We start from the raw sequence: 11,473 nt of genomic DNA, 5'->3' as shown, positions 1-11,473 counted from the left end.
TTTGTGGAACTTTCGTATGCTTAGTGAACTTTGTAAGTGCTAGTGTATGCAAGACCTTGATTGTCTAGATCTCTAGGTGTTTGGTAATACTTTTAAAAATATCCCCTAGCCAGTTTACCATGTTTTTTTTTTCTCCAACACTAAGAATATGATAAGGGATTATAACTCCGTAACAGAAAGAAAAAAAACGATAGAGTAATATGACCTAGAAACGATTTTTTTTTTTTTTTTTTTGTGAAAGAACTATAAACGAAATTATTGTGCAAACAGCGCAATTATAATTCAAACAGAGAGAAATTAGACTAGTATTATGAAATTTTATTCCAAACATTTCTGAAGGGACTGCATTACACAAACTCACCATGATTTATTTATAGTCATACACACACATAAGTGTATATATAAGTGCAATCATGCTGGTGGCGAATCTATTATAGAGTTTTAAACACTGGGCTGTGTCTGAACAGGTTCGTTAAGTCCGTGGCCTCCTCCTCCGTGGCCTCCATGTCCTCTGTGTCCACCATGTCCTCCGTATCCGTCAAGTCCGTGGCCCCCTCCTCCGTGTCCGTGGCCTCCTCCTCCTCCGTAGTGTCCTCCGCCTCCTCCTCCTCCGTAGTGTCCTCCGCCTCCTCCTCCTCCGTAGTGTCCTCCGCCTCCTCCTCCGTAGTGTCCTCCGCCTCCTCCTCCTCCGTAATGTCCTCCTCCTCCATAGTGTCCTCCTCCATGGCCGCCATGGCCATAACCTTCAGGTTGCACTTTTTCCTCACTCTCCGGCTTCACCATGCCTGCCCAAAAAACAGTATTTCAGATATTGTTAAGCACGTGCACATGTGCATTCCTCTTCCTGATTTCATTGTCCTTTAAATTTAAAGACTTTTAAAAATAAATACAAATATTTCAAACTTAAAAAAAAAATATTTACAACACTAAACACACATTTCAAACTTAATTTTCACAAAACTTTACATCACTTAAGTCTGTCTTGCCTTTAGTAAGTCCACAAAATGGAACGGAAAAAATAGTTGGACAAATTACAAACGATACGTTAGTTCAAGTTCGAATAGCCTCACTAACATATTTTCTTTAAAAAAAAAGAAAAGAAATAGCATCCAATAGTAGAAGTAGATTGAAATGCATATATATAATAATTTTACGTACCCGACTGTCTTGCGGCAGACACTTCGGAAACGACGACAAGAATTGCAAAGAGACCCAACAGAATCAAAGCCTTTGAAGCCATTTTTTTTTTCTCAACTTATTATAACTCTCTTAGTATGTTAAAACAAGTGATGGATAGAATGTTACGATGCATGCCCTCTATTTAAAGAAAAATTAGGAGGATAGGAAACGAGAAAAGTCAAAAGAACTACAACGTAGTCGGATAAAAAGATTGAAATTATTTTATCAAAAGTAAAGTTAAAGAAAGTTATCAAAATATAAACAAAGTAGTAATTAGGAGATAAGTATGAGAGTATATATACGTGTTGCGTCGGGACCCTTATGGTCCGCTGTTGGATTCATTGTAATTTGTAACTATATTTGAATCAACGTAAATGACAACTCCACTAGTTTTAAAAATAATTTTATAAACACAGCGCATGCATAAACTTCTAGATATTTAGAATTCATATCAGATTGTTATGTTTTTCTATCTTTTTGGTTAAAGTATTAGATTTTTGGAAAGAAAAGTCATCCACTATACTTGTTAAGGATCCTTCTTCCAATCTGTACCGACAGAGAGATAAAGAAAAATCTATATGCACTGAACAAGAGTAAGTATAGCATGATTGCATCAAGCAGTACAACTAGAAACTGCTTTTAGAGGGTACAAAAGTTTTGCTGGGCCATCGTGAATACGAATACTCACTCTGTTGGAACATTTGACAGAAACATTAATATTTATTAAGTATGTTTTGACAGAAACATTAATGTTTATTAAGTATGTTATGTTCTATATCTACGGATAACTTAGCCGAAAAAAACGAATAATGGAAAGCAACAATTATGGTGTACCGAAGAAAGAAAATTTTGTTAAACAAAATTTTGATTTCACTGTAATATAATGATAATTTTATTGTCGAATCTGATTTATTGCAGGTTGAGACATAAGATTTGGATGAGCTAATAATAGAAGCAGAAGTTGGATCAGACACTGATGATAGGAATTCTGATATAATTAACTACTCATAAATCGGAATAATAGTTTAAAAAAAAACATTATGTCATTTGCAATCATTTTTAATATTTTTAGATTTTTTTCCACTAAAATTGAAGCTATTTTCTTATTTAATTTTAAATTTACATGTTTTTATTATAATCACAAAAGTGATAATAATTATGTCACAATCTATAAGCAAACGAAAAGTAAGTAAAATAGTGACTAATTGTGATAAGTAATAAAAAGACATTTGTAACTAGAAGTGAGGTAATTTTAGTCACAAAAATCGTTATATTTAATTACCTTATTTGATCGCAAATCTATATTTATATTTGTAATTATATATTTTGTGACATAGTTATATATTTGTAATTATATATATTCTGACCAAAAACTAGTCACATTTTTTTGTTTCAACATTCACTTTTTTTAGTAGCTTGGCTATAGTTAATTAAGACCGACTGCATGAACCAATAGCAAACCAACTTAACCAACTAATGAACTCATTTAATCGGATTTTATCAAAATTTAACCCAATTACAAAATTAAACCAAGAAAACTTGAAAAACAAAAATTCCCAAATCGATTTTTTTTCTCTCTTCTTCTCGTTTTCTTCTTTTCATTAGAAGTAGAATTCAAAACCCTGCAAACAATCATAATAAAACAGATAATCAATTACATAAACTTAGATAATTACACATGAAGATTTGACCAAAGGTTGATATTATATATTTTCATCTTCTAAGCAAAATCAGAGAAGTCAAATTGCAACAAGAAGACCATAAACTTCAGATATGGTCACGACTCATGAGGAAAAACACAGTCTCACGTGTTATCTGCTCTGTTTTTTTTTTTTTGATCAAAAAGATGTTATCATTTCCATTCAAATAGAACGTAACATACATGATAAGGATAGTTTAAAGTACAACACAGGGTAAGTTAGAACAAAGCATAGAGCAATAAAAATACAGAGATAAATAGGGGCATTCGATGTGAAGAGCTTGAGAGCTGTGAACCACCTGCTTGGGAGCAATATGGAACTTGTGAGATCAAGACAAACCGATGCAGACTCCATGAGCAAGTCAAAGGAGAAGGGAGCCACTGTCTTGAGACTTCGAAGACTGGGCGGAGATGAATCTGGCACAGCTGAGTTGCCAAAAGGTCGAGCAGGGTTGTTATGGCTTTGATGACCGGTTACAACAAAGTTAATTGTTGGTCCAAGGTTGTTAGAACAAGACTTAAAGAGGTTGTGGTAACCACTCCTCCTTGGAGTGAGGGTCATAATGCCACTAGTCTTCAAGCTAATATGAGGGGGCTTCATAAAGTAGTTAGTTAGCGGTTGAAAGATCTTTCAGGTTAAGCAAAATATAGGTAGAGAGTTGGTGAAGCATCGGTAACCCCCACTCCGTAGAGGTGGGATCATAATGCCAAGCTTCCCCAAACTGTCTCCATAAGTGGGATCATCCCTAGGATAACCCCCACTCTGTTTTGTTTTGAAATCGATCATAAAATCAACAAATAGAGAACGTGAAGGAGGAGCCGTATGGTTTCGCCGCCGACGGCGTCCTCCGCTGCCGCTGTTGTTTCCCATATGAAATAATGAATCTTGGTGTTAAACTCAGATAAAAAAGACTAGATTTTTAGGTGACCCATATGATCAAATCTCAGAAATTTTCTAATTTTGCGGATGGATCGGGAGATCTGGGCATTCTTGTTGTTATTGAGTGAAATAAAAAGAATTAAAAAGCAAAAACAGAACAAGAGAGAATAATTTATGATCTTGTTCTTTTTGATCTGGGTTTAGGGACGTGAAAGTGGGTAATGATGATGATGATGGGGTCGGACCCGTCGGGGTTGGCCAAGAAGCTCCACTCATGAGCATAAATCTTGGTTATCTTCTTTGATTCATTTGGAGAGAGATCAATAAGCAGTTATGCACTCGTGTTTGTGTTTGTAAATTCAAAAGCTCTTTCATGGATAATCCAATCTGTTTTATTTTTGAAACAATTTAATGTTTTTAATCATAAAACTGGTAATGATTTGTTCTGGTTAGAGTTTTTAACAAAACAAATTTGGGAATTTGGATTTCAAGTGAAGAACATGACGGGTTGGGTTGTATATATTATTCAGATTATAAATTGGTTTTATACTGGTTTATAATAGATTTCTATCGGGTTTAGTTTCAAAACCGTTTAAACCCAGATTAGTGGGGAAATAGCAATAGAAGTATGAATTCGAGTAGAAATAGGTGGAGTACTTAAGTTTGTAGGAGATATAGATCGAGGTCAAAGATCGAGGTGAATCTGGTACGATATGATAGTTCCCGAGAGACTTATTAAAGTCCTAATGGACCAAAATGCATAAATTTAAATGAAACTCACAAAGTGAAGTGATAATCTCTTAAACATAGGAATCATAAGCAAGAGTTGGCAACCGGACCAAGTCCAAGAGAGGATGAAATTTCAAATTCCAAAAAGAATAATAAACTAGTGATGGATAAAGTATCTCGCTAATGAAGTGAACCAATTTTGTTGCCGACAAGATCTATAAGTTTCACTGTCACGGCCCAAAGGCTTTTTCAGCATTTTCAGACGTGGCCAAGGAAGGTTGCTTTTCAGCATTTTGTTTTGTCCTTTCATGTTGGTTGTAAAGATTATCTAGTAGACTGGTTATATTTACCATCTTATGAATGAGTAATTAGGCGGGATAACAACATCGAAATTTTCGAGACAACTTATGTAACAATAAATTCTGTGAGTTCTATAGTTTTTGGATAATTTTGCAATGAGTTTAAATCTTATGCCAATTACAATTAAAATAAACTGTGTGAGTTATATTAACTGTTATTTTTTCTCTAATTAATGGATCCCAAAATTAAGAATTTAAGGTTTTTTGGTTCAGTTTTGTTACGATGGCATGTTGGATATTAGATGTTCCCATGGTTATTAATGTGTTTTGAACCAAATTAAAGTAACATGATACAGAAAAACAAAAATCACGCCTTCCCTTAAAATGATATGAAATAAATATAAAATTTTCATATACGTGATTTGAAAGGAATAGGACACATCATTATCAATTACCTAAATTCTTTTACAAGTATTGTAATTTGGCAATTTTTTCAAAAGCAAATTGTGAAGGTTTTCTAAGATACTTTCAAGTATTAATTATGATTTATCCCTAAGAATCGTTCCTTACGTATCTATCATGCACTAGTAGTATCAAGAAACCCAGATGGCCATTCATTATAGAACGTAACTTTAATTTAAATATTTGATTCATATGAATTTTGTTTCAAACCATGCTAAAGAATTATGATACACAATACGGGTTGCACGGTCTATTGAATGGTTCTGATATAGCATTCAGCCGATTTAAGGATAGTTGGTGGTTTAGTATGGTCAGAGGCTAATATGAGGAGAAGCATACCTGACTGTGCGAAAGTAACAACGTCAACACATTTCTTATGGTTCAAGCAGCAACTCCAGTGGTAGATATCAAAATACTCATCAAGAACAAAAAAACTATGTTTCCGTTGCAAGCAATTATACTTTCCTTTTCATGACTGTCCCTGAGCTTTGATGCTTGGAGAGGATGAAAGAATCGTGGATGGTGAGATTATTTCTTTAGAAAAACATATCACCGATGGAACCTAGCTAAGACTACTACAAGTGGTCGGCAAGAATACGTATTCTTTTTTTTTTTAATTCAGATTTCTATTTATTGATTAGGGAACTGTTTACGGTTATTTCTTTCTTCCTATGATGTTTTCTTTTAGATTATATTATATATATAGAGATAAAGTCTTGGTTAAGCTCATTGTACTGAGTTTCTAATCCAACATGGTTATACAATCTATAAGCTCTATTACAACATTCTTGGAGCATTAATATTGATTGACTCAAAGATGACAATGAGCGAATATTGATTGATTGGAAAACTCCCAATTTAATAAGGAGCGAATTTCACAATAGGCGATTTTAGGGTTTGCAAAGTATCCTTCACGCTAGGGTTTGTGTGATGGCCACCGTCAGTATGCCTTCATATCGGAGATGGATCCCTCTCAGGGGATGAATCTTCTTTGCAAAACAAGCAATAGTCTTATGCAGCTGTGGTGAATAAACGTCCATCGCTTAAGAACCACGATTTTGAAGTTAGTTTGATTGATGGTGTTCCAACGATTACGGTTCCTGATGCGGTGCTTCAGGGTTCGGTTCCCCTCTGGGATGACTTTCTGGTGGGTCGGTTTCCTTCATCGGCTCCACACGTTGCTAAAATTCATGTGATAGTCAATAAGATCTGGCCACTTGGTGATAAGTTTGTCCGAATATGTGTTTATGAGAACTCTGCAACCTCTGTCTAGTTTCGCATTCGTGATGAAACTGCGAGGCGGAGATTTTTGCGTAGAGGAATGTGGAATATTGCGGGTGTACCTATGATGCTGGCTAAATGGTCCCCCCTTCCAGATATCCTTGTGGGTTACTTTGAACAATGTCCCTCACTCCCTTTTTTCATGGGAGCGTCTTGGTTTTTTGACCAGTCCGATAGGTACTCCTATTCGGTTGCACCCGGACACTGAGCTCTGCAGTAAGTTTGATGAGTATTTGTGGAGGTCAATCTCACCAAAACCTTGCCTTCCACGTTTCGATTTCAATTGACCAAGGTGTTCTCGCTGTCACATGTGGGGGCACTCTAGTGACGGTTGTGTGTCTGTTCCAGTGTCGTCAACAAAGGTTCCTGAAGTCGTTCTTGAAGAAGGGGAAATCATATCTCCAAAAAAGCTCAAGTGACAGGGGTTCCCCCTCCGGTTCCAATTCAGCAGACTACAACTCCTGCTCTTGATGGTGAGAGACAGTTAATACAATCCCATGAGGATGTTACTACAGGTTGGTCGGTTGTATCCCCATGAAAGGGGTGCAAGAGCTCTGACAAAGCTCGTAGTCCGCCTGCTTCTGGTCACGATACTGTATTTGGTTCTTCTAGATTCTCGGTTCTGGGGGATACGGAGGATGTTGGTGATTCAGACACGTCTAAGACCGTTCATCAGGTTCCGACTGTTGTAGTAACTACAACTGGTACGGGAGATGCAGCAACCGCAACTGTTCTTATTAAGAAAGCTCCTGTGATGGAAGCTCCCATTCGAGCCTCATTGTCGCGACAATCGAAACAATTGCACAAGACTGCTTCGGAGTCTTCTTCTCAGCAAGCCAAGGGGGCACCTCTTGGTATATCGAGCAAGAAGAACTCCCGGAATCGTCATTAATGTCTGGTTTTTTCTGGAACATGCGAGGCTTCAACAAATCTAAAAAACATTATTTTGTTCGTGATTGGGTGCAAGCTGAATCTCTGTAGTTTGGATATTTACTTGAAACGAGTGTCCAGGAGAGTAAGGCCCCTCAGATCATTTCTTCAGTGTTCCATGGATGGTCTTCGATTACAAATTATGAGTTCAATCCCCTTGGGAGAATTTGGGTGGTATGGAAGGAATATGTGCATGTAACACCAGATTTTAAGAGTGGTCAGGTCGTCAACTGCTCAATTCTTTTGCCTGGTAATACTATGGAATTCTTTGTCTCCTTTGTCTATGCGTATAAGGAAAGAGCTTTGGGAGGATCTCAAGTATCATTTCGACTCTCCACTGTTTGCAAATAAGCTTTGGTTGATTGTAGGAGATTTTAATGAAATACTTGATGGTGTCGAACACTCTACTTATGACGATAGTCCCTCTGTCACTAGTGGAATGCGCGACTTTCAGGATGTTGTGCGTCATTGTTCTTTAACAGATATGCACTCTCATGGTCCTCTGTTTACTTGGGGTAACAAGAGGGACGAAGGACTAATTTGCAAGAAATTAGATCGTATTTTGGTTAATGAGGCTTGGATTCGTCACTATGTTGACGCTTATGGAGTGTTTGAATCTGGTGGATGCTCTGACAACCTTCGCTGCAAGTTATCAGTGGGGAATCAGGCTTGCAAGCCAAGGGTACCATTTAAGTTTTCAAATGCCATCATGTCGTACCCGGAGTTTATGCACATGGTGCAAGCTTTCTGGGATAGCTCAGGGAGTCTCTACCACTCTACCTCTGCTATGTTTCGCTTTGCCAAGAAACTTAAGGCACTAAAACCACTCCTAAGGTCTTTATGTCGTCAAAAGCTTAGCAAACTCTCCGAGCAGGTGGAGGATGCACACAAAATCCTATGTGAGAGACAGCTCTCTACGCTTTGAAACCAACGACTGCAACAGAGGAGGCTGAGGAGCAGGCTTTCCAGCGGTGGGATCATGTGTCTGATTTAGAGGAGAGTTTCTTGAAATAACAAATTTTTCCACAATGCTGTCAAATCTCGACAAGCTCTTAATGTTATTCGCGAGATACTCTGTCATGATGGTTCCATTGCAAAAACTCAACCAGAGATTAAAGCTGAGGTGGTCCGGTTCTTTGAGGAGTTCCTCACGCACGTGCCAACTGACTATGAGGGCATGAATGTTACTCAGTTAGAGGAGTTGGTGACATTTCGTTGCTCAACTGCTGAACATGAGGGATTATTGAAGTTGATCTCTGAAGACGAGATTCGTCAAACACTGTTTAAGATGTCAGGGAGTAAGTCACCTGGTCCGGATGATTACACTGTCGAATTCTTCAAGCAAGCATGACCGATATTGGGTAGAGATTTTGTCATAGCTGTTCAATCCTTTTGCCTCAAAGGTTTCCTCCCTAAAGGTGTAAATTCGACAATCCTGGCCCTTATCCCAAAAAAGTCTGATTCACAGGAGATGAAGAACTATCGTCCTATTTCCTGTTGTAACGTGTTATGCAAGGTAGTCTCCAAGATTATTGCTAATTGTTTGAAGGTTATTCTTCCCTCATTCATCGCTCCAAATCCATTTCTCCTCGATGCATGATGAAGATTGATATCTCCAATGCGTTTGACTCAGTGCAATGGCCGTTCCTACTGAATATCCTCAAAGCCATTAATCTTCCCGCTGATTTTATCCATTGGATTGAACTCTGCATTGGCTTGGCTTTCTTCTCTTTGCAAATCAATGGGGAGTTAGCTGGTTATTTTCAAAGTACAAGAAGATTGAGGCAAGGATGTTCTCTATCTCCATATCTTTTTGTCATTTGTATGAATGTGCTGTCTCTAATGCTTGATAAGGCTGCAACTGATCATCACATTGGCTATCACTCTCGCTGCAAAACAATGAACCTCACCCATCTCTGTTTTGTAGATGATATTCTAATTTTTTCTGATGGGAGCTCTCACTCTGATGCAGAAAATTTAGCTGTGTTTGACCGGTTTGCAGTTGTTTCTGGTCTCAAAATTAGTGTGGAGAAATCCACTCTGTTCATGGCTGGTTTTTCTCCGCAACATCAGCAAGACATCCTGCAACACTCCCGTTTACTGTTGGCTCTCTCCCTGTCCGGTACTTGGGGCTCCCCCTTCTTACTCGTTCTATGGCACCCGCTGATTATCTACCACTTCTTGAACGCATTCGCCTTCGTATCTCCTCCTGGACAGGTCGGTTATTGTCTTTTACGGGCAGGCTTCAGTTAATAAAATCAGTGCTATCTAGTCTAACCAACTTCTGGCTCTCTGCTTTTCGCTTGCCGAGACGGTGCTTCAGGAGATTGATAGCCTTTTCTCGGCTTTCTTGTGGTCTGGTCCGGACCTAAACTCGAAAAAGGCTAAAATCTCTTGGCTTGATGTGTGTAAACCAAAGCATGAGGGAGGTTTGGGGCTTCGTCGTCTGCAAGATACGAATATAGTGTGTATTCTGAAGCTAATTTGGCGTCTTGTGTCTGCAAGTAACTCCTTTTGGGTCAGCTGGGTTTGACGGAACTTGATCCGAACTGGTTCCTTCTGGTCAGTTAATGAGAAGAGTGTTGGTGGATCATGGATATGGCGGAAGATTCTGAAGTATCGCGATCTCTCTGCGACTTTACATAAAAAGGAGGTGACAACAGGCAATGAAACATCATTTTGGTTCGATGTTTGGAGTCCAATTGGTCAGCTGTTTGCTCAACTTGGGAACCGGGGTAGTATTGATATGGGGACCCCACAACAGAGTATTGTGGCAGAAGCTTTTTTGCATCGGAGACGTAGGCACCGTGTTGACATCCTGAACCAGATTGAGGATGTACTCGACTCCATCCGCCAATCAGTGCAACATCATGGTTGTGATTGCTCACTCTGGAAACAGAAGAACGGTTGTTTTAAGGATAAATTCTTCTCGTATGATACCTGGTGCTTGATACGGCAACCAAACCCGCCCTGTGACTGGTCTGCAGGAGTTTGGTTTACCCACTCAACATCTAAATTCTCCTTTATCACTTGGCTTGCTTTCCATAACAGACTCTCTACTGGTGACAAATTGGTCCAGTGGAACGCTGTTGTGAATAGAGCTTGTGTCCTCTGTCAGGGACATAAGGAAACGAGAGAGCACATTTTTTTCTCTTGCACATACTCCTCATATTGGGTGTTCGGTTCACCACGCACTGGGCAACTTTGGCCCCTATGCTTCTTTATTCTTCTACTTCACGGCTTCACCTCTTTGTTCTGCGGTATGTCTTTCAGTCTGCAATACACAGCCTCTGGCGGGAACGTAATGCTCAAAGGCACGGCGAAGCTCCAACTCCTCCCTCCAATCTCTACCGTTTCATTTCCAAGAATGTTCGTAATAGATTGCTCACGCTGACAACCACCTCTGGCTATGAAAGTGGTCTTCAGCTTTGGTTTCAAACTCACCCTATTTCATTCAGTTCAGGCTCTTAATATTGTTGTGCAGTTTTTAAAAAGCTGCTTTAAGCTGTAAAACCCCATTGAACCACTGTATTTTTTTTGTGAATATAATTTAACATTCATACAAAAAAAAAATAATAATAACCAAGTCTAGTTTCAAATCGGCAATACATGTTTGTGTTCTTGTTAACTAAACAGGCTAGTTCAAAACAATGATTAATGAAAAGAAAAAGAGATGATGCAAGAAATAAACTAGGTGCTGTAAAGATATGACTAATATAAGACTATAAGAATCTCCTCCTTTTCTGTTGCATCCTGCAAACAAACACTGTAACTTAATTACAGGATCTGAACCGAACATGTAACATAAGAGAGCACAACTTCAAGATCCGTTTCTTTGAAATATCCATCTTCTCCTACCACGAAACATGTCTTGTAGCCAGTCTCGTCACAGTATCTGACACCAACCACAACTACTTTCTTCTCCTTATCAATGAGGAAACTCTCAACTTTAAAATCATCAGATTGAAAGAACTACTCATAAGTTGAATGTCAAAGAATTTTCTCCACGAAACT

At 38.5% G+C, this 11,473-nt stretch overlaps 1 protein-coding gene across 1 annotated transcript; it reads right to left on the bottom strand.

Annotated features, from left to right (window-relative positions):
• LOC104766437 (glycine-rich cell wall structural protein-like) lies at positions 282-1,306 on the bottom strand. The gene is made up of 2 exons (XM_010490327.1): positions 1,159-1,306; positions 282-785 (listed from the first exon to the last, which is right to left on the bottom strand). Exons 1-2 carry the CDS (start codon positions 1,238-1,240, stop codon positions 442-444), a joined length of 426 nt encoding a protein of 141 aa, XP_010488629.1. The 5' UTR covers positions 1,241-1,306; the 3' UTR covers positions 282-441.

This window comes from Camelina sativa, chromosome 19 (genome assembly GCF_000633955.1).
Source record: "Camelina sativa cultivar DH55 chromosome 19, Cs, whole genome shotgun sequence".
Taxonomy (NCBI): Eukaryota; Viridiplantae; Streptophyta; class Magnoliopsida; order Brassicales; family Brassicaceae; genus Camelina; species Camelina sativa.
Note: the sequence above shows the minus strand (reverse complement) of the source record. Positions and strands in the feature narration are given on the sequence as shown.